Source organism: Periplaneta americana, chromosome 2 (assembly GCF_040183065.1).
Source record: "Periplaneta americana isolate PAMFEO1 chromosome 2, P.americana_PAMFEO1_priV1, whole genome shotgun sequence".
NCBI lineage: Eukaryota > Metazoa > Arthropoda > Insecta > Blattodea > Blattidae > Periplaneta > Periplaneta americana.
In genome coordinates this window covers 101713471-101738554 of record NC_091118.1, presented here as the reverse complement: position 1 = coordinate 101738554, position 25084 = coordinate 101713471, and the positions used below count along the sequence as shown (strand labels likewise).

The window sequence follows — 25084 nt, the reverse complement described above, 5'->3', positions numbered from 1 at the left end:
GCTTTAAATCTGTACACTCCTTAATAGTTTAGAGAGTTTCGTCCCAAAAAGCAGACAATAAAAACAATACGTTATAACGATTTTCATTTCTCACATGTCGTTAACCATTTCATCTTTTCAAACCATTCAGAACAAAATTTTCTGTATTTATTTCTGTTCTGTTGAACGATATTAATATTTTTAGTAACAATGGTTATTAAAGAAGAAAAATTCGCGCTCTCTCAGTGGTTAGAGCACTTGGTACATAGTACCAAGAACAGGTTCGATCCCTGGTGCTGGAGCGAATTTTTATCTTTTAATAACCATTGTTACCATAACAGATAAATTCTGTAGGACCAAAAATTAAAAGGTCCGAGAGCTTTAATTGTCAATTTATCTTCTAAGTTTAACTGAGAGAACGGAGTTTAAATCAACTATATTCATTATTTCAAACATTTTTGCACACTTTATAATACTTTTACTTAATGGTGTAATGTTATACACACTTTTGTAAACATACTTATCCACATTAAATGCTGTACTCACACGCACTTTACATTGAACTTAAATTTTAACACAATACTACGAACAGAATTGAACAGAAGGGCCAGCCCCAAGTAATGCTAAAAGACTGTGAGGGTGGTGGGGAAAGGGATGGGAAGAACTGCTGGTGTGTTACAATCCAACCTTTAGTGCTAAAATGAACTACGTACAGGGCAAACTCCCACGGGCCCAGTCAATCCATTCTCTCGCAGAACTGAAGCAATGCATAATATATATTTTTTTGTATTGGAAACACATTAAGAAAGATCATTTTAATATGAAATATACTGCACTATATTGTAATTTACGTACTGAAAAATGAGGACCGGGGCTGGGCCCCAATGGCCCTTAAAGAGGAGCTGTCCCTGCTTACTATTATATATTTATCTTCTTTAGTTCATTGTCCCAATGTTCATCTTGCTTCACTATTTGCACTTACTTTTCTCACTTGTCACACTTTTTTCTCTGTGTTTATTCTATCACTTTTATAACCTCTGACCTACTTGCACTCACTTTCTTACTCTTTTTCATCACTATTTCCAAACCACTTGGTATTCTGTTCTCAATATTCTCAGTCTCTTTAACTGCCCTTCCAAAGCACTTCTGTTTCCAGTATAACTAATTTTCCTAGTTTTTCCAGAATCCTATTTCCTCTCTCGTCTACTGCACCTAACATCTTCCTTATTGATTCTTCCCATACAATTCTCATTTTGCTCTTCCCATTATATATTCACTATACTCGCTTTTCCTATGCTGCCCCTCACTGGTGATAACAGTCTTAATTTTCAGTTTAGTTTATTGCTTTCCCATGTCACATTTATGATTCTGCTTTCTGCCTCATTAAATGTCACTATTCTTGTCTTTCCTATATTGCTCCTCACTGATGATATATGTCTTAGTATTTGTTTTGTAGCTGAAGTCTGTATTACACACTTTCATTCATCCTCTTCATTTCTTCTGATGTTGCATTTTGAAGTCGGCTGATTTACCTTTGCATCACTTCGCACATTTCTCTTCTCTTCGTCGGCCTTCATTTCCAGCTGTTCGTGGTTTTCTGCCATCATCATTCCAGTTTTTGTTAATCTCGTCATTTTTCCGCGTTCATTGCTCCGCCAGTTTAGTTGTTCTGATGTGTTCTTATTCTGGATGATTACCATTATCTTGACAAAACTCTAGGTCGTAATTCTTTCCATTTACTTTTAGTTTGTCTTCATACACTTTTTGCAAAATGACCCTTATTTCTTACTGTCTTCATGAACGAAAGTAGTAACTTGCGTCTATTTCTTATTTCATATGACATGTCCCTTTCTACTCTCACCTTGTTTTTTTTTTTTTTTTCAATTTTCTTAAATTGTTCAGGATTTCTTCTTCTTCTTCTTCTTCTTCTTCTTCTTCTTCTTCATCTTCTTCTTCCCGTTTCCTTCTGACCTCCTCAATTGTTTTGATTTGTACAGTACAGAAAGAGTGATGTTAAGAGATGGGCACTGTAAACCACAGTCCCATCTCTCGGTGATGGAGGAAAGTTTCGAAGCACTTTCGGTTCGCAAACTAGTAAATGCCCATCTATGTAATAATGGATCAAACATGGCAGTTGGTCTCTATTGTATATTGCTATTTTCTTATAGGGGGCACTCTACTAGAGACTGGTCCACATCTGTATGCATAGCAAGGAAAAACTTTATAAATCTATGGGACATGGCTTATAATTTTACTTCGCTTCCAAACGAAGCCATGCTAAGAATTTTTTTTATCATTCCATGAAAATCCATTGCAATATTTGGGCCCAAAGGCAAGAATGCTAACTAGCAGACAACTAACCAAATGCCAAGGATTTCTGTATCAGTCTTTAAAACATCCACTATCTCGAGCTGGATTTGAGCCTTAACTCTTGAGACGAAATGATAAGTATCATAACCACTTGACCAGTTAGGACGATTTATCTACTGCTATTTATTCTAGAGAAAGATCAAGAACGATAGAATATTAAAATACTTAACTCACTTTGGATCTGTAATGCGTATCAACTCCCTGGCCAATCGTCCAATGAAGTTGACAGACGTGTTGTCTATGGGAGGGAACTTTGGAATTGGAATAGTCTTACTCTGGTGCACACTCTGCCAATCTTGCACCTTGTTGCGCAGGAAACTATTGCACTCCTGCTCCACATTATAGCTAATGATGCGTGACACCTCTTCTTGCCATATCTTCAAACCATAAATATTTACGTAGTCCTGGATGTATTCAAAGGATCGACGGTGTCCATCCATGATCTTTCCTAAGGCCTCCAGCTTTCCTAACAGTTCACTAGTCTGTAAAATACAATTCAAACAATGAATAAATTTGAGACTTTCGCAGTATTAGAACACAGCATGAGATTTTTCGGTTTCTGTACTATATCATGAAATGTGGAAACATTCAATGTTTCGGAGCTAGATATAAGCTCCACGATCAGACATAGCAGAGGAAGAGGAACCTATATGTTGGATCTATTACTAAGAGTAATTCAGAATAGTTACAACTACGACACAAAGCAAAACTCCAAATACCTCGCACCACATTTCTTCAGGATGTACAATGTGCCACAAAATAATGCGAATTTCCATGCATATAATGTATTTATAAATATATTATCAAGTTATTAATAAAATAACATAAGACCTTCCGAATTCTAAATGAGGCAGTAGAGCAAGTGAACAGCTTCAAATACTTGGGATGTACTATAAGCAGAAACATGAGCTGCAGCCAGGAAGTCAAAAAGAGGATAGCAATGGCAAAGAAAGCTTTCAATAGAAAAAGGAGCATCTTCTGCGGACTTCTGGAAAAAGAGCTAAAGAAGAGACTAGTAAATTGCTTTATGTGGAGTGTGGTACTGTATGGGGCAGAAACATGGACATTACGACGAAGTGAAGAGAAACGAATAGAAGCATTTGAAATGTGGATATGGAAAAGAATGGAATGTGTGAAGTGGACAGATAGAATAAAAAATGAAGTTATGTTGGAAAGAGTAGGTGAAGGAAGAATGATGCTGAAACTGATCAGAAAGAGAAAAAGAAATTGGTTGGATCACTGGCTGAGAAGAAACTGCCTACTGAAGGAATGGTGAATGGGAGAAGATTTCGGAGCAGAAGAAGATATCAAAGAGGAAGGCAGAAAGTAGGAATGATCAGAGAAAGCTGGGTTCGGAGTGAAAGACCTGCCCTTGGGCAGAATACTGAACGAATGAATGAATGAATGATCACATATTATATTATATCACATCATTACATATCATATCATATTGCAAAGGTCATCACATCACATGTCATGTCATGTCATGTCATATCACCACAGTCTAGTACAGTGTGTTTGTAGCTCGGCCGGACCACTAAAACATTCAAATTTGAAAATTTCAATAATTGTCCCTTTTAAAATTATTCATGTTTATTTTTTATTTCATCATCCTTAATTAAAAGTTTTCTTGTTTATTTCATCATCCTTAATTAAAACTTTTCTAACACTTATTTATACGAGGCCTGTCTAAAATGTATCCAACCTTAAATTTTCCCGTGCAAAGTAGTGATTCTAAGGCGGCGCCACTGTGCATGGTGGAAGGAGGAACCGTAATGCGCATGCTTGAATTTTTTCACCGCATTCGCTTGTGCCAGTCACTGGCTGGTGGTCGCCAAGTAAGGTGCTGTTCTAAGTGTTTGTCGGATTTAGTTTTCTCGCAAGATGACTGAACGAATTGAGCAAAGATATTGCATCAAATTTTGTCAAAAGCTTGGTGATTCTCAAAGTCAAACAATTCGTAAGATTCAGCAGGTGTTTGGGGAAGATGCGATGTGTGTAACACAAATTAAGGAGTGGTTCAACCGATTCAAAGATGGCCGCACATAAGCGGAGAGTGAGCAGCGTTGTGGCAGGCCCCAAACTGCTCGGAGTGCAGCTGTTGTTGAGAGGGTGCGAAATTTGGTGATGGCAGATCGTCGTTTGACCATGCGGGAGATTGCCGAAGAGGTTGGAGTGAGTAAAGATTCTGCACATGCAATTTTGCGTGATGATTTGAACATGAACCGAGTGGCTGCAAAATTCGTGCCCAAGTTGTTGTCCCCGGAACAAAAAGACCTCCGTCGTGACATTGCACAGGACCTTCTGGACACCGCCAACACTGATCCTGGGTTTCTGAACACCATGATAACTGGAGATGAGTCATGGGTGTACGGGTACGACCCCAAAACAAAAAGACAGTCGTCGCAATGGAAGCATCCCGAGTCTCCAAGGCCAAAGAAAGCACGGCAGTGCGAAGCAAAATCAAGGTGATGCTGACTGTTTTCTTTGATGTCCGTGGAATTGTGCATCACGAATACGCACCGGAAGGACAAACGGTGACAAAGGAGTACTATCACGATGTTCTCCAGCGACTTCGTGATGCAGTTCGGCGCAAAAGACCAGACATGTGGACGGCAAACAACTGGCACTTGCATCACGACAACGCCCCCGCACCATTCATCCCAATTGATCCACACTTTCTTGGCCAAACATGGAATTACAACCGTTCACCAACCTCCCTACTCTCCAGACCTGGCTCCTTGCGACTTCTGGTTGTTTCCAAAATTGAAGACACCACTGAAAGGATACCGTTTTGAGAGTAGAGAAGAGATAATGCGGAACGCAACGACGGAGCTGAACACCATTCCAAAAGAAGACTTCCAGAGGTGTTTCCGGCAGTGGAAGGATCGGTGGGCTAAGTGTGTGCAAGCATAAGGGGCCTACTTTGAAGGGGATCAGGGTCCCAACCTCGTCAGGTATTTGAAATATTTTTTCTGGCTAAAGGTCGGATACTTTTTAGACAGGCCTCATATTATTTAGGTTATGTTATAATGGTCCGGCCGAGCTACAAACGCATTGTATATACAGTCACAAAGCTCAATACATAGCAAATATGCATCCATAAATAGTTGTTAACCACTAGGATTGCTACTATCGCCTCATCACAGACAATGTGAAATAGTACCTGCATAGTCTATTGTTCCTAGTACCCTCATAAATTCAAGCTTCGTGACTACATATACTAGACTGTGATATCATTTAGGTAGCTGTATCAGGATAGGCATCCTTGGTCCGTGCGTTTTGTTTACAAATATTAACTAGTTGTCACATGTCCCTCAGTCGATAGTAGCTCCTATCAGCTGTATTGTCCATTCACTGATGTTTTAGCTTGAGTTGCTTCAGACTAAGTAAATACTACCCCTTCACTAGCTAAAGCTAAAACTTTACCTGCTGGGAAGACCGAATATCATATCATATATATATCATCTCATAATCATATCATATTTCAAAGGTAATTTACTTCAGAAACAAAGAGATGGTAAGATGATAATATATAGTGACAAAGGAACAATATAGGAATAACAATGCCTAAGCAAAGAAAATCAGTTTCACAGACAATTTTTCCTCAAAAAATCTCATTCTAAATGCTGGAGATCACATTCTGATCTCTTTGCTGGGAAGTCTTCAACTCAATGGCGTGTCTGTCTCCCAAATTTTGTGATGTAGGCCTACACCCCTCAGTCAGAGTACTTATTTACTTACAAATGGCTTTTAAGGAACCCGAAGGTTCATTGCCGCCCTCACATAAGCCCGCCAGCAGTCCCTATCCTGTGTAAGATTAATCCAGTCTCTATCATCATACCCCACCTCCCTCAAATCCATTTTAATATTATCCTCCCATCTACGTCTCGGCCTCCCTAAAGGTCTTTTTCCCTCCGGTCTCCCAATTAACACTCTATATGCATTTCTGGATTCGCCCATACGTGCTACATGCCCTGCCCAACGTCTGGATTTAATGTTCCTAATTATGTCAGGTGAAGAATACAATGCGTGCAGTTCTGTGTTGTGTAACTTTCTCCATTCTCCTGTAACTTCATCCCGCTTAGCCCAAATATTTTCCTAAGCACCTTATTTTCAAACACCCTTAACCTATGTTCCTCCCTCAGAGTGAGAGTCCAAGTTTCACAACCATACAGAAGAACCGGTAATATAACTATAAATTCTAACTTTCAGATTTTTGGACAGCAGACTAGATGACAAAAGCTTCTCAACCGAATAATAACATGCATTTCCCATATTTATTCTGTGTTTAATTTCCTCCCGAGTGTCATTTATATTTGTTACTGTTGCTCCAAGATATTTGAATTTTTCCATGCATATAATGTATTTATAAATATATTAACAAGTTATTAATAAAATAACATAAGACCTTCCGAATTCTAAATGAGGCAGTAGAGCAAGTGAACAGCTTCAAATACTTGGGATGTACTATAAGCAGAAACATGAGCTGCAGCCAGGAAGTCAAAAAGAGGATAGCAATGGCAAAGAAAGCTTTTAATAGAAAAAGGAGCATTGCACATATACTTATAACAAGGCAGATAACACAGCTAACTCATTTTCTCTAAAAATGTTGAAGACCAGTTCTGATACTGAAATACTCATATTTTATTATTTCCTTAACGAAAAATATATGCCATCATTGCCATCAAACTTATTTATTTCTTAGTAACTGAACACTAAACAGACGATATATTATGTAATTAAGATAAAGGTAGCTCCTTCACATGCCATGAAGACACTTGGTAGGCATAGAGGTAGAGCCCCATACTTTCTTGATCTCAGCACTAGAATGAGATGGTGTGGTTGACACCACGCTCTGACCACCTTTTACCCTCGAGAAAGACCTGGTACTCAATTTGATAGGAGGCTGAATGAACCTCGGGCCTGTTCTGGAAGTTTGGTAACGAGAAAATCCTGTCACTACCTGGGATCAAATTTCAGACCTTCCAGTTCATAGCCAGCTGCTCTACCAACTGAGCTACCCAGCCACCATATTATGTAATAGACCGACTAAAATATTGTAGTTTATAGAAGGGAGCTCACTGGAATGATTTTAATGGGGGGTAACAAATGGGACTACTTTTCTGAGATTTCGGGTTCGAAATCCACTTAAGCAGATTACCTGGTTAGGTTTTTCCTCATTATTCAATTTTAAAGCAAACATCAAATAATACCATGGCGAATAATCAGACTCTTCTTACCAAACACTATTTTGTTACCACCAATTCCATTAACACTAGACAACATCGAGTTGATACAGCTCCGTCAAAAAAATGATTAAAAATGGAAGGTGAGAACTTAATTTCTTTACTTTTTACATAGGCAGGATTTTAAACACTTATGCATGACAGTTCAAATAATATCATACAAAAATTCTCTACTGAAAAGGAATCAGAATTATACAGAGTATTTCGGGTTTAATTCATTTATAGTTTTCTGCCCAACAGCAGGTCCTAAACTGCAAACACAACATTCTCCAATCTTCCGTCTTTTCTGCCTTCCTCTTCGTCTTTATATACGATTCATATATCTTGATCTTGTCTATCATTTGATATTTTCTTTTGCCTCGAACTTTATTCCCCTATTCCTTCCAGTACATCCTTAAGTAGGCAGTTTCTTCTTAGCCAGTGATCCAGCCAATTTCTTTTTCTCTTCCTGATCAGTTTGAGCATTATTCTTTCTTCAGCCACTCTAATCTCTGATTGAGGTTCTGGCTGATATGCACAGCTATTATTTATCAGGAAGTGCATCTCACTTGATATGTGTCAGAGGAAGAACTATTGTTGTATACATCTGAAGTCTGATTAGTGTAATATGTTACTATACTGTTTTCGCTGTAAGAAAAATCCTAATGTAAACATAAGCACGTTGCTGTCATACCCGTGATTGGCTCCCAGTCGAAACACTCACATGACGCAGGAAAATATAGTTCGTATTTGGAAACCATAATTTTGTATTATTTGAAAATAAAAAATTGAATTCTAGTTGTTAAATACGACGAAACATATAACTTCACTCATGTGTAAAACGCTATGTAAAAGAAAGCTACTTTTATATTTTGTTATGTACTATGAACACGGATGAATACAAACAGTAATACCGAGGTAGTCTGTTCTTGTAACAAGCTGGCGTCACTTGAGCTCGTAGTTGTTCATGTAAGCACGTGGTACTGAAGTATGGCTTCTGCATCCTCGGTGTGTGTGGTTATTAAACATAAGAGTGGAAACCCTCTCAAAAGGGGAGAAAAATAGTCTTAAATGTATATAATAAGTTAAGAGAGTTTTAATTACAATAACTATAAAGTACCAGTAAATGTTTCATAAGCAAACGGATGAACAGTAGTGAGGTTAGGCCTACTTGACGAGTGACGGGAAATGTTTAACATGAAACAGAATGTACAACAGTAGGCAGGAACATGTTCTGAGAATCTATGGCGCCAAACAGTGGCCAATGAAGCATAACTTCAGTCACGTGCTATTGTTTACATTAGGATTTTTCTTACAGTGAAAAGATTATAGTCAGCGATGTATGCAATAATGGGGGAAGGAACTGGCCACCCTATCCCATTATCTCCTGGCTTAGTTGCCTTATTCGTGTTAGTTATGAGGTTCAAACCTGTCTTTGGACAGTTGAATAAACAACAAACAACAACCCGCTCTTTCTAACACAGGTTCATTTCGGGTTTAATTGAAAAAATAAAGTGTCAATATTAATAATTTAAGCCTAAAGAATGCCCTTTATCACCCACCCTGTTGAACATCTACTTGGAGGACTTAATAAAAACTGTTTTTGAAACAAAGGAGGGGTGATAGTAGGAGGAAGAAGAAATAGAGTGCATAAGATATGGTGTCACATGGAGTTGTTAGAAGAAGAGGAGATGATAAAAAGGATATGCAACTGGAGCGAAATGACAGCTGTGAGCAGTATAGGATGAAGATAAATGCTAACAAGATGAACAAGGCAGTGGTAGTGTAGAGCTTCAAATACTTGAGATGTACTATATGTAGTAACACGAGCTGCTAACATGAAGTCAAAAGGAGAATAACAATGGCAAAGAAGCTTTAACAGGAAAAGCAGCATTTTCTGAGGATCTTTGAAAAAAAAAGAACTAAGGACAAGACTAGCAAAATGCTTTGTGTAGAGTATGGTATTATATGGGGCAAAAAGTTGCACATTATGAAAAACGCAAGGGAAACGACTGGAAGCATTTGAAATGTGGATATGGAGAAGAATCGAATGTGTGAAATGGACAAAGTAAGAAATGAAGCTGTGTTGAAAGAGTAGGTGAAGAAAGAATGATGCTGAAACTGATCAGGAAGAGGAAAAGGAATTGGACAGATCACTGGCTAAAAGGAAACTGCCTACTGAAGGATGCACTAGAAGGAATGGTGAACAGAAAAAAGTTCGGGGCAGAAGAAGATATCAGATGATAAACAAAATTAAGAAGATATATGTATTGTATGCAGGGACGAAGAGAAGTACTGAAAAGAGGGAAGATTGGAGAAAGCTGGATTTGCAGTGAAGGACCTGTCCTTGGGCAGAAAACTATGAATGAATGAATGAATAAAGCCTATCGAGTTAACATAAAAATATAAATACTAAGACAATGTCTTTACCATGCTCACTCATATTTGTGTTTCCATGTATATTTAGAATATTGATCTTTGCTGCTCTCAAAATCAACACGGGGGACAAGAGTGTGTTTGAGACAATGTCGTTTCAAATTCGGACAATCCCACTAAAAACTGGATGGGTGACAACTTGCTGTGAGGAATAAAAATGGCAAAATCCTTCGATACAGATTGCTTTATTTTTTGTGGGGGAAAGTGAAAAGGTATCAACAGCAGATGCTTTAATGGCAGTGGAGGGACATAGCAGCAAAGAAATGTTGCGGAAATGAAAGTCACATCAAAACATCTGATTACTTTAAGTATAGGTAGATCTTGTTACTGTAAGATGTAATCAATAAATTTTTAGAGTACCTGGATAACAACAGAGAGATTTTTTAATAATATTTTTTTTACCTTCACAGATAACAAGAAATTCTGAAATTTACGGTTTATCTGAAAAAATTGCTTATTCGATAACATCTCTGGCCCCATTGTTTCAGATAACTACTGTAACTACCAGCAATTAAATATAAGTATTCCAGTGTTGTTAATTACGTATATTAAGTCTGTGTAAATGGAATCAAATAGAACAATGTAGACAGGCAAGCATTAACAAACAACAATGACAGCAACAACAACAAATTAATGTATGACCCTTACCTTAGCTTTTGGATTAAAAACAAGTCCATTGTGAAGAGCAGTTGCAATGTGCTTCACTAGTTCCTTACGAATTCCATCCTCAAGAAGTTGTTTTGGATCAACTCTAATAATTCCCACCAGAGTGCTCTTCATCATCAATATTCCCTCAGTGAAAACAGATACAGCATGTGTCAACTTAGCAACCTGCAAGTACATTGTAACTTCAGTCTCTTGCTGACATCGTTAGTACGATTATTTAGTAATAATGCCGTAAGTAATTCAGTATTTCATTGAAAAATAGTATCTGAAGTCAGCATAGTTTTACTATTAGCGTGTTCTTTTCTAATCTGGACACTGCAGAGTTCCAAGTTGTACAATTAGGACCAAGGTGACTGTGTTTTTGCTCAGGGTAAGGGATAAAGACAGTAGATCTATGACAAGTCCTTGAATGAGCTATAGTAAACAAGATAAACAGATGGCCTACTCCTTACACGAAAATATTGGAGTGGATTCTGCAGACATGTGGAAATGCTATAAAATAAGGAATGAGAAAGGGGCAGAGTGGTTACTGACATAACAGACAATGTAGTCTAATAACGACTACTACACTTCATTTAAAAGCACAGCAGGTTACATATATCAAGTTGATACAGTAATGGTACAGTGTTATCAGAGCTTGTAAATAAACATCATCAAATATAGTTTCTCTGCAATAATTGTTGTTTACGTACTTTTTTATTACCTTGTACAGAGGAAGGACTCGAAGGCTTACACTGCAGCCTGAGGCTGTTTACGTATTTACTAGTTGTTTCCTGATTATTTCCAGCTATTTAGCACTGTACTACAATAGTTTAGAGCTAATGTGATAGTGTTACAGTGTTCTATGTAGTTGTATTTTAATTCATGCAATGTTATTTAATATTGCTAACAACAATTTTTAATTGTATCGTTTCTCTCTTATTACAAAGTCTGAAACCTGTAAACAAGGGAAGATTGACGGCCAAGGATATTCAGTTCAGAAAGCAAAAACTAAAATTACCAGACGAAGTGTTCCACTACATTAAGGTTGCAATATTTAAAAGGTGAAAATCCTGGATACTTTACTTTCAATTTTAACGTGTGAATGAAAAAGGGAAAAAAATACATTAACTTCCTCCCATTAGATGGTGTAATAAATATAAAATAATCTAAAACTTTAAAACAATTGAAGTACTTAATCGAACAAGGGTTGATATAAGCTATATTGTTAAAAATAAATAACAATTCACATTATTGAGTTGTTCCTTGTTTTTGATCCGTTTTCATCAACCTGGGTTTAAGTGTGGGTTTACTTAACTGAATCATTAATTTTTTTCAGTACTGGTAATTTTTTGTCTGAGTATTTTCTGGTGAAAGTGTTACTTACTTATGGCTTTTAGAGAACCCAGAGGTTCATTGCCACCCTCACATAAGCTTGCCATTGGTCCCTGTCCTCAGCAAGATTAATGCAGTCTCTACCATCATCTTCCAACTTCCTCAAATCCATTTTAATATTATCCTCCTATATACGTCTCAGTCTCCCCAACTAATACTCTATACATGCTATATGTCCATACATGCTACACGCTCTGCCCATCTCAAACGTCTGGATTTAATATTCCTAATTATTTCTGGTGAAGAATACAGTGCATGCAGTTCTGTGTTGTGTAACTTTCTCTATTCTCCTGTAACTTCTTCCCTCTTAACCCCAAACATTTTCCTAAGCACCTTATTCTAAAACACCCTTAACCTCTGTTCCTCTCTCAAAGTGAGAGTCCAAGTTTCGCAACCATACAGGACAACCAGTAACGTAACTGTTCTATAAATTCTAACTTTCAGCTTTTTTGAGAGCAGACTGGATGACAAAAGCTTCTCAACTGAATAATAGGTGAAAGTGTACACACGATAAATCGGGGGGGGGGGGGGGGAAGATCTCCATAACTTGTCCATTTTATGTTCAAAACTCAGCATATAATTAATTGCTACTGACATCTGAATGCAAAAACAATCCCTGATCGAGGGAGCAGTGGAAAAGTTAAAAAATGTTCAATAAAATGTACTAATATGCAAATTTAGCATATAATACAAAATACATTTCCACATCAAAACTTTCGATTTTATCAATATTTTCAACATTTTTCATTGTTGCGTATCCAGTATAATTGGTAATGTAATAACGCGACTCTCCAACCAAATTTTCTCCTTGGCACAGTTATAAAATTGTCAAGGGAAGACAATATTGTTACATAAAATGAACTTTAAATATCAAACTCTGAAGCAAGAGGTTGATGAAAACAAAGAGTATTACTGATAACAATAACCATGGGGGCATAAAGGCAGAACTGTATGCTTTCATTACCTCAGCACTAAAGTGAAATGGTGTGGTCAGCACCACAATCTGAAATACCATTTTACACCTGGGAAAGACCTGGTACTCAATATGATAAGAGGCTGAGTGGATCTCAGGGCATTCTGAAAGTTTTGGCAACGAGACAAATCCCTCTACTACCCAGGATTGTACAACAGATCTTCCAGTCGTAGTCATTTGAATTACCAAGTGGGCTACATGGCAGCCCAACTACAGTACTATGAAACAGATTTCCATAGATTGTTTTTTAGGTTTATCTTGCATGAGATGTGAGTAATACGACATGTAGAATAATAATCACCTCATGACGGTCTTCTAGCTGTGCATACTCCCTAAGTCGATCTTTATCAAGTCTGGTAGGCAGCTCCTTAATTACAGACGTCTGCAGAGAAACTATTCGAGCCAGAAGTCCGAACATTGTCTCTGGAATGATGTGCAGAACTTTGCGAACATAGCCAACTAGCTCTCCAGAATAGTACTGGGAAACTGAAACCAAATCAGGACTACGTGCTTGGTTGATACGTAGGAGAGGGATCTCCAGAGCTGATGACAGCTGAAAAATAGGAAAATGCTCCACGTTTATAACCAGTACATAACAGCAAATTACCTGAACACTAAAAATTAAAGGATGTTTGATATTAATGACTGTTTCAAGAAAGTAAAAATTAATATCATATAAATTTCAAACATTCAAGTCTCCATCTTGAGTCTTGCGTACACTACTTTTAACGCTTTATTACAGAAGATTGATAAATGGGCAACTTACTAGTGTTATATATTTAAGCACGTGGGCTTACAGCTGTTTCGGTATATACACCATCATCAGAGCCTACTGGATTATAGTATCATCTTAATATCGTTGCCTGTTGTAAAGGTGTGTTTGTGTGTTGTAATGTGCAGTCAAATAGTGAGTATGTTCTGAAATTGATCTGTGTGTTGAGAATTTGATTTGGGTGTGTTTTAGTGTGTCTGTATATTTCATATTGTTCTAGTGTGTTGAGTCTTTGGTTTTTGGGTTGGGCGTGTAGGATTTCCATGTGTGTATTTATGTTATTGTATGTATGGTTAGTATTAGTTATGTGTTCGGCATATGTAGATGTATTGTGTCTTCTGGTTATTGCTTTAATGTGTTCTTTGTAGCATGTTTGGGATGATCTACCTGTCTGTCCAATGTAGAATTTGCCGAACACATACCAGTAACTAATACTAACCATACATACAATAACATAAATACAGACATGGAAATCCTACACATCCAACCAAAAAACTTAAAACTCAAGACACTAGAATATGAAATATACAGACACACTAAAACACATCCAAATCAAATTCTCAACACACAGATCAATTTCAGAACACACTCACTATTTGACTCCACATTACAACACACAAACACACCCTTACAACAGGCAGCGATATCAAGATGACGCTATGATCCAGTAGGCTCTGACGATGGTGTATATACCGAAACAGCTGTAAGCCCACGTGCTTAAATATATAACACTAGTAAGTTGCCCATTTATCAACATTCAAGTCTCATAACAACAGATAAACTCTAAAATAGTATTAAAATATGTCATGATGGAATTAATCAAATCTTAGTAGAGATTAAATAAAAATTAATCCTAATGTAGTACTAATTCAATTTAATAATAAATGTATGAGGGGGAGTCAATAAGTATCCACACACTCTTCTGTATCTCTTGACGATATATGTCAGATGAAGAACAATTGTTTGTATGTACCTGAACTCTGATTAGTGTAACATGTAGCTAATTGGTGATGTAAGCAATTGAGGAAGAAAGAAACTGCCCACCCTACCCCATTATCTCCTGACCTAATTGTCTCATAAGTGGTGCTTTTTGGTATCACTTGTGAGGTTCAGATTGTCTTTGGACAGTTGACTAAACAACAACTCTTTTTTATATTTTATTACAATAACAATATGATATATCGTTTATGCTCATAGTAATCTCTCTGGTCCTGCTAGCCCTTCATATTTCTCTATTTGGGCCAGCAGTCCTGTTCTTCACTATTTACAACGTTTATAATACCAGACATTTAGCATAGTCATTACTTTCTTTGTTCATCCACTATGTCCCATGTTCATTCACTACACTTGTTACTCACTATATTTCTACATTTATTATCTAACCCTTCTTACATTCTAATCCTATCTTATTCTATTTCCTATTCGTAACTTCCTTTACTATTCCTATAGTCCCTATTTATTATACGATTATGCTACAATTCTGTTATGAACTCGCCCTTACATTACTCTGTACTATATAATATATAATAATCTTAGTTACACTCTATTATTGACTTCACATCTGTCTATATTACCTATTCATCCCTACTGATACCTATCTAGGCTAATCCTTACTTTTAACTCATCTACTCTTACCAATTTTTTACAGTATGTAGTACTCTTTGCCAACTATTTAAATAAAATCATCATGAACTACTCCTTCTTAACTAATCCTTCATTTCACTAACACACCATTTACTTAGATTATAAGATGGCTTATCCTTACTATTCCTCCCTCAATTTTCACTATCTCCTCCATTTACCTTATCTGTACTTCCTCTTCTTACTATTAACCCTCTCTATTTTTCCCCTATCATCTTTCTTGTGCTCCTTAATCTTTGCCAGCTGTTGACTCACGTTACTTCTTTTCTTCTCGCTGACACCACAAATGCCTCCATTATCTCTCTCACTCTCTTGACACACTTCATTCCTACTGTGATCTTCTGGAGCCATCACACCGACTTTCTCCATGAGTACATATCACTTCTCCCCTCTCTACTCCTCACTGGCCTTTCCTCTCTTTTCTCCTGTCATTAGCAAATATCCCAGGGTCTCCATACTTCAGCCAGCTGCTTATTCGAAATTTGCTGCATTCAATAAAACTCAAACTTCTGCACGCTCTTGCATTTTACCTTTCACGAGTTTACTTTGACTACTATTTGAGTTTTTCTTTACTATCCCCTTATTTTTTTCTTAATCACTTTTCTTTTTTCTTCATTTATATTCTCTCCTATACCAGATTTATTTAGGTATCCAAACATAATTCTACGTCGAATATCTCATCATTTATTTTTAATTTGTCCTTTACTAGTGTCATATAGTGACTGTTGGATCTTGTGGCTTTCAAAAAAGTCACTAGCACTTTTTTCCTACACCTCACTTCGTACTCAAAGTCATTTTCAATGCTAATAGTTGAGTCTTTTAAATCTTTCCTTTTGCTCACAATCTTCTCCTTTATTATTGCGTTCGCCAATTTGACTAATACTAATAATTGGTCCCACATCCCACTCTATAGATTTCTTTCACTTGTCCGTTACTAATGTCTAACCCCATCTACTCCCAACACACATTCAATATCATCTCATATTATGTTTCCCAAAACTGCTCTCTTTCCTGTTCTTCAATCCCGAAAAATACTAAATTATTCTTCCTCTTCTCTTCTTCCAAGTCTTTGACTTTTCTCTTCAACATCTTGTTTTTCTCTTGTAATTCTTCAATCTTCTTATTAATTTTGACGAAAGACTTTCCGAATTCATTCTAACCGAAACCCTCACTTCAAAATTCTTTACTCTTTAGAACGATTTGCTTGTACTATTTTGCTTTGCTACTTTATATGGCATTCAGTCATTAATCGAAGTGACAATAACAATATAAAACTTACAATTACCTCATTTTCAACATAGTCCCTTTGCTTTTCAATTAAATTTGTCCATCGTTGCACAAGCCCTGAGAAAAAAGTTTTTCGGTGAGTAGCAAGCCAAGTATGCACCGCTTCCTTCACTTCTTGGTCTGTGGTGAATCTACAGTCCCTTAAGGCATCTTTAAGTGGACCAAAAAGATGGAAATCTGATGGTGTGAGATCGGTACTGTATGCAGGATATTCTGATACCCTGAATCCCTGTTTCTCAATAGTTTGAGCATTGTGAATGGCAGTATGTGGGTGTGCATTCTCATGCAACAAAAGAACTCCTTCCGACAATAGGCCTTGGCATTTGGTTCGAATTGCTGACTTCAGCCATTACTCAGCATCTCACTGTTTACTGTTGAGTCCTTCTGCAAGTAATGTTGCAGTAATGACCTTGTGAATCTCAGAAACTTGTGAGCATGACTTTTCCTGTGAAGAGTTGACTGGAGATTCGAGGTGTTTCCATTTCATGCAGCTCTAGCATTTGCTTTCAGGTTCAAAGTGATGGATCCACGTTTCATCTCAAGTGACTATTCAATTAAAAAGTTTCATCTTTGTTAGCATGGCAGTTCAGTAAGCGGCGGCACACGAACACACAATTGTGCTTGTACTCTTCAGTGAGCTGTTTTGGGACCCAACTTGCACAGACTTTATGAAAGCCAAGCCTGTTACAAATAATGTCATGTGCAGAACCATGATTAATTTGCATAAGGTTTGTCACTTCTTCAATAGTCACTTTTCGGTTCATCTGAATCATGGCACAGATTTGTTCAATGTTGGCATCACTAGTGGATGTGGGTGTGCGTCCTGCACTTTTTTCGTCCCTCATGCTTGTCTGACTATTTTTGAACGTAATCCATTCATACACACTTTGCCATGGTAAAACATTGACCTCATATTGTGTGGAAAGTCTTTGCTGGACTTTGGCTCCTAGTACACCTTCAGACAACAAAAAATGGATCACTGAACGGTGTTCTTTTTTGGTGAAATGGAGAGGGGTGCAGCCATGTTTACCGTGCAACACTAACAGTAGTGACAACAGTCAAACATTCCACAAGCAGAGATAAAGGCACGTGTCTGTGCACAAAATGGTACATAAGATTAAAAGAAAAGTGCGGACACTTACAGATTTACCCTCATATTATGCTTGTTGATCGGTCAAATACCAAGAATAAATTACTTAATAGAATTAGTAAACATGTTCCACAAATACAATTAGTGGTTTTTGCTTTTGAAAATTAAGACTTGTTTCCAAATTTAAGAATAAGAACAAAAAGAAACTTTGAAGGTTTTACAATTGAACAAAAGTAATTCGTGTTACATAATTAAGAATATATATTTAAAATGATAACTGAATATTGTTTGATAGTGGGATCTTCACTAGGATTTTGACAATGAAGAATAACACTTCGAAACTAGTCAGCCAGGTAAAATTCCTAATATTAACACAGTAAAGAAGTTATAAAGTTAATCAGTGATTATGTAAGTGTTAAAAGCGTACGGTATATAGAAAAATGAAAAAAAAAAAATAATAATAATAATAATAATAACAATAATAATAATAATAATAATAATAATAATAATAATAAATAAGTTCATTCGTGTACAAGAAATACATTTTCAGAGAATTCAAATCAAGAATGGATTCGGAACACCTCAAAACCTGTGTTTCAGTGGCTGATCATGACAATACCTTTGAAAAATATTGGAGTGCAAGAGGTCAAATGACTTTATTGTCAAATGCCTGGCATTATAAAACAACAACAACATTTTCAGAGAATAAAATAAAGCTGACAACCAAACACAAACATTTTAATCACATGTGTTCCTTTGAGATCGGACTCATGGTTACCCTACCTGCCCCTTGGACACAAGGTATGCAGGTTCAATCTCGGGTGAGAGCAATGAATTTTTTGGGGAAAATCTTCCTGAATGCAGTTTAAAATGGATGAGAAAGTAAAGCTACTGGCCTTATGCTGTAGATTTATTACATTTCAAAAATTCCTTGTTCGTAAATAAAGATTAGCAAAAGAAAAATTCCATGTCCAGTTCTGCCATTATTTTTGTCTTAAATCTTATACAGGTCTATGGCAGAAAAGAGTAGGAATAAGTTGATTCAAAATCTCACTGTCCACAGCTTTCCAGGTACCTATACCCATAATCTTATTAATATAAGGTGCACAAACTGAAGTGCTTGGCAATCAACCCTGGTCTTTTAAATAAAAATAATAAAATTTATATCCGTAAATTTAAATTTAATGAACATGAGATATACAAACCAATAAAATAAATGTAAACATTTTAAAACAAATTCAGACAGTTGTTAAGCCTTATTATTTTATCACATGTAAAATTCTACAACTGAGCGAGATGACTATAGTAAAACACTGGACTTACATTGGTTCAAATCCCATCTCATCAAGGTTTTTAGTACGGTAATATCCTCGATCATTAAATAACTAGAAACCTAGTTATTTAAAAAGTAAATGCAGGATTCATTTCCATTTCCTTTACAAAAGACACAGACAATGTTTCGCAAGATATATCAATCCCTATTGATTGTACATAGTGGACTGACCACTAGATGGCATGAGGGTGAGCAGACTGGCCAATAGATGACAGAAATCAAATATATCAACAATAAACCACTCCAAACAGACAATTGACAGTTATGAAATCACCTCGAAGTTTAAAAGTAAATGCGTAAACAAATAAAACTAAGACAAAAGTATTTTAAAAGTGCTACATATTAACATTAAAAGACAATATTTCAAGAAATAAATTACATGTTAACGACAATCATTACTATGTTAATAAAAAAAGTTTCCCAATCACTTCCAAAAGCATCTCCAAACAGACAATTGACAGTTATGAAATCACCTCGAAGTTTAAAAGTAAATGCGTAAATAAATAAAACTAAGACAAAAGTATTTTATAAGTGCTACATATTAACATTAAAAGACAATATTTCAAGAAATAAATTACATGTTAACGATAATCATTACTATGTTACATAAAAAAAGTTTCCCAATCACTTCCAAAAGCATCTTTAACTTATACTGAATAATCACTGAGTGTAATGTGACAAGCCAAGCAGTACCTTCAGAAATGTTGCACGAAGCTTAATGACAAGTGAAGGATCCTGTTTGATTCCTTCTTGCATGATGCTAGTATACGAATCAACAATTTCCCAGGCATAGCTGAGATCCCCAACAATCTGCAATGTGATGAGCACATCTTCCTTGATGTTGATGGTGCGAATCATCTGATGCAGGTAGTGTCTTGTGTCTGCAAGGAACTGCCGTACTTGCAGATTACTTTCCAGCTGATGGAACTCTGTTACATAATTAAGTGCAATATATTGAACAATTAGTTCTTTATTCAATTACCTTTTTAATATCAGTAATGAAGAAATGCTCGAAAGAGAACAGGTTAAACTAATGTACCGGTATACAAACTCTCTGTGAAACAAGAAGAGTACAAGAAAAAAATTTCCAGTAATATTGCCTGGAGTCAACTCATTCAGAAGACAGAGCTTTTTATGTGCTGTAAATATTCGATATGGAATTCCTGTCTTGATTTATGAATGAAGTCATGTAAAATATATTACTGTCCTTTAAAATACATTGTCTTTAGCTGGGCTTCAACTTACTATATTTGGATTCTATGGCAAACATGTTAACCACTGAGGATAATTTCATTAGCCATTTGATTAATGCAGTACTCTGGATACTTTTATACTCAATTTGCAAGAAAAATTTATGTTCATACTGCATTACTTCAGTCAACAAAGGACTGGTTAGGACAGAAAAGCTGCAACTTCAAAACAGGATCTTGAGAGTTCTTGTCGTACCTTGTACCTCCTGTAGGGCCTGAATTAGTTGAACTATTTTCCTGCCTGACGCAGTTGCATCTTCATGTTTTAAGGAACTGATCTGCTTTCTCATGTCAGCAAACCATGCCTGCAGATTTTCTGTAACAGATGTCAAACTAGTTAGTTGGTTGGCTTGTAGGTCATGAATTTGCCTAAATATAAATATTGTCTTTATTGAACATCCTGCAACTTTTTGAGAAACTGTATTGAGCAGTTTAAACAATGTTTGTAAAAATTTACACATTTATTTATTGCTAAGAGTCGGCATCCCCTAAAATGGTTTCCACAGCAATTAATTTATTGCTTAATAAATAATTATTATGAAATTTGTTTTGGGAATTTACAATAAACCAAGCAACCAGCCATTAGACGACGATGACGACAACAACAAAACATAAATAATTGTGAAAAACATAAAAAAACTCGTCTTTTTCTACTATTATGGGGCATAGTAAACATCTTTATTGATTATCTATTTAACTGAAGACCAGTACGTAAAAACGGAATTAAAAACCACATAAATGAAAATATTTGTATATTTGGGAGAGATTTTATAATTTCATTTTTACTGAATACAGAACTGATGATAAAATGTAAAAGTAGTTACAATGTAACAACGATATTCTAGACAAATAAATGAACATAGAAAAATGTTCATGAATTCTCTCTATAATTTAAATATAGCAATTTGCAACGTTCCACAACATAATTAATAAAATATACGAGAAAAAATATAAAAAGAAGTTATAACTACTTGAAAACATTTTTACAGCATTAAATTAAGTCATACATAAACTACAATATTCTAAACATAAATTGACAAATGCTAAGAAGTGCTGAATGAAGTACTGGTACTCGTACTGTAAATGTATAAATGTTTAATTGAAACATACTAATAAATCTGCAAACTTGCTCAATTTACATATTTGCTATACATCTATACATAATAATTACAGGCCAGTGAAAATGGTTTTATTTTAGGGGAAAATTAGTTTTTTCAATTTCATAATTTATGTGCTAAAGAAAATTTGGCGGAAATATTTGTAAAACTGAAAATTTTTACAATGTAGCTAATAGTAGGAGATTCTAAATCAATGCAAACAAAACTTTTAACATCTTGACATGATGCTGTCATGCAAAAGTTTAGATTCAACCCACAAAAAAGCAAGTGGATGAAAGTACTTTAGGAAGTTAGTTATAATATATTTCGACTGGAGTATTCATTTTTAAATTCAGTTATTTTACTTCATAAGAACACACTGTCTTCGGACAGTTGACTAAATAACAACAAACAAGAACACACATTCTTAGTGAGTACCTCTGCTTTCTCGGGTTAAATTCCGTCTTTTCTGAGTCAATCGCATAACAAGAGATTGAGCACTCTGAGTCCACATTTGATGTTTAATATCAGATGGCTTCAAAAGAAGTTTTGGTGAATTGTGTGTTGTCTACCTTAACCTAGACCTACATCTATTAAGAGAGACCTGTTCATTTACTTCGAAATAGTGTCTGCTCTGAAAGTTCGTTTTTTGACCCCTGAGTGCTAGTGTTCAGACCCACTCGTAAATTGTCTGCTTGTCTACCTACTAATTTTGCGCTGCTCACTCATTCACTGTTCACTGAAGTTGCATGTTGCATTGTCGAACTGCTGTGTTCCTTTGTGTCCTAGTAAAAAGTAAAAGACAAATATTTCTTTGCACCAATTTCCGTGTCATTCAAAATTGGGACAGAAATGACTAAAAGTTATTTCGAGACAAACTAAGTCCACAGTATTATAATTCAGTGGAATTTTAAACCTATCCGAAAGAAGGACTGTTCTATCAATGCATTTTATGTATCGATTAGCAGTGATTATTACATTAATTAAACTTAAATAAGCCCGAATAATAATAAACGGTATTGTTTGGTTATGGGAGAGGAAGGAAAGCCTTCATAGCCATCAGATCATTCGGTAGTCTGTAGCTTACACTTCCTAAGATGAAAGAGGAGTGGAACGGAGAAAAATTCTCTCTGGCACCGGGATTTGAACCCAGATCTTCAGCTCTATGTGCTGATGCTTTATCCACTAAGCCACGCCGGATTCCTATCCCAATGTTGGATCGAATCCTCTCTTGGGTTCCCTCTAGTGGCCTCCTCTCTGCACTACGTCATAGATGTCTATGAATGTAGGACAATGTCCACATATGTGCGGAGGTGCACTCATTTGAGTGACAAATTGGCCGGGAACCGATGGAATAAGCACCGTCTTTAAATCATGAAGTGATTTTACGCATATCATATATTATATTAATGTACCGAAGTACATATGATGTTTCCATGCAGATATTCTGCATCATCGTGCGATGAAAGAGGAGTGGAATGGAGAAAAATTCTCTTCGGCACCAGGATTTGAACCCGGACCTTCAGCTCTATGTGCTGATGCTTTATCCACTAAGCCACGTCCTATGTTCATAGACTCTATGACATAGTGCAGAGGGCAGGCCACTAGAGGGAACCCAAGAGGTGGAACTTAAACTGAGAGGATTCGATCCAACATTGGGATAGGAATCCGGCGTGGCTTAGTGGATAAACCATCAGCACATAGAGCTGAAGACCCGGGTTCAAATCCCGATGCCGGAGAGAATTTTTCTCTGTTCCACTCCTCTTTCATCGCACGATGACGCAGAATATCTGCATGGAAACATCATATGTACTTCGGTACATTAATATAATATATTACACTTCCTAAGTTAAGATTCTAGAGCTATGCGATACAAAGAAAAGATACTTAAAAATAGTACTATTCCTTCTCTGTTTCCAAATTACCAGAAATATTTACAAAGGACACAATGTGTCATGTCATACAAAGCCGAGAAAAGTGTTGAAAAGAAGAGAGAAATATCACACAAGTTCTAACTCAGGGGAAAAAACCTCACAGGACTGTAGAAGATAATGCCAATACAAGTGATAGCATTGAAGACGTTTCAATAGTAACTAAAACTGATATTGCTGTACAAACTGATATTAATTATATGCTTCTTCATAAAAAGGATAAACAAATTCTAAACCTAAAACGCAGAAACAGGAGGCTAAATGCTTAAAGTGAGACAACTAAGAGCTGAAACTGAAAGAAAGAAACTGAAAAATGAATAGAATTGCAGCTGAAGATATATTCAGTCTACGAATATAGCACAAATTGACTGAAAAGTGCAATATACAAGCTTTATTTTTGAAACAGCAGGTTTGTGCATTTGGAAAAACTAAACACCATTAGAGCGAACTAAGCAATTCCCATTGTGTTTTATGGCACAAGACAATTTCTTAGTAATGAGTATTATGATGCTCTAGTTTTAACTTCTATCTCCACTGCTGAGTGCATTAGTTATCTATTGAAATCTAGGTTTCATTAATTTCGTCCTTACCAGGAAATTTTCTAGTGACCAGATATATTTCAGCTTCATTAGAAGATTAGCTGGAAATAACGACCAGACAAGTAGGCAGGCAATCCACAAGAATCTTATTACTGGGATTATTTCGGCATCTTCTAATGCAAATGTCACTGGTACTGTAAGAGCAGATGTAATTACGACACACCACCAGAAAAAAGTGTTATTGCATATGACAACAATGAGAATGATAATGATGACCTGCAAATGTTGCTGGAGCTCTACCTGATGCTAACTTCCTTGGAAATGACATTACAATCTGCTACGCCCTCTGTTATTTCCATCTACTTTATTCGAACAATAAAAGACGATATGATATATTCACAATGCAAATACTCGAACTTAAAATTAGTGTATTATTTGTGTTGTGTGATGTGCTTTAATAAAGAAAATCCATACAGTTTTTATATTTATTTAATTATGATCAAGCCTTCAGTGTTACCACATTAGCAAGTTTGAACGAACTTTCGTTTTCAGTGAATATTGAAACCTAAAATTAGTGTATTATTTGTGTTGTGTGATGTGTCTTAATAAAGAAAGTCCACACAGTTTTTATGTTTATTTAGTTATGTTTGGGGCGTCAGTGTTGCCAGATTAGGAAGTTTGCACGAACTTTAATTTTAATTCGAACCTAAAAATTAGTGTATTATTTGTGTTGTGTGATGTGTTTTAACAAGGAAAATCTACACAGATTTTAGTTTTCATGTTTATTCAGTTATGAGCAAATGATAGAGAAATAAGCTTGACATGGCTACAGTTTCAACATTTGGCACAATGAAATACGAACTTTTTTTTCTATATATACCAGTATTTATTCAATTATCCGGCAAAATCTCGTATCTGGAACTAGTCTGGTTCCTTTGGTACTGGATAAGAGGGATTCTACTGTAATTTTGTTTTAAGATACACTATTGTAATTATATTCCTTTTCAACAACTGGCCATATTATTTTTCTGTATATGTAATACAAAAACCTGTTGCTTTGAGCGATGCATAATGTATTTAAAATTGTGTATACTAGTCGATCCTCAATATCATTTCCA

The 25084-nt window shown here is 36.0% G+C and overlaps 1 protein-coding gene across 5 annotated transcripts in view; it reads right to left on the bottom strand.

The window, feature by feature from the left end:
* Strump (WASH complex subunit strump) overlaps positions 1 to 25084 on the bottom strand; it is an 88749-nt gene that overhangs the window by 17447 nt on the left and 46218 nt on the right. For all 5 annotated transcript variants that reach the window (XM_069818226.1, XM_069818231.1, XM_069818228.1 and 2 more), the window contains 5 exons: positions 20596 to 20715; positions 19843 to 20078; positions 13328 to 13579; positions 10662 to 10844; positions 2524 to 2831 (listed from right to left, as the gene is read on the bottom strand). In XM_069818226.1, coding sequence (XP_069674327.1) covers positions 2524 to 2831; positions 10662 to 10844; positions 13328 to 13579; positions 19843 to 20078; positions 20596 to 20715 — 1099 coding nt within the window. The remainder of the gene's footprint in view (positions 1 to 2523; positions 2832 to 10661; positions 10845 to 13327; positions 13580 to 19842; positions 20079 to 20595; positions 20716 to 25084) is intronic.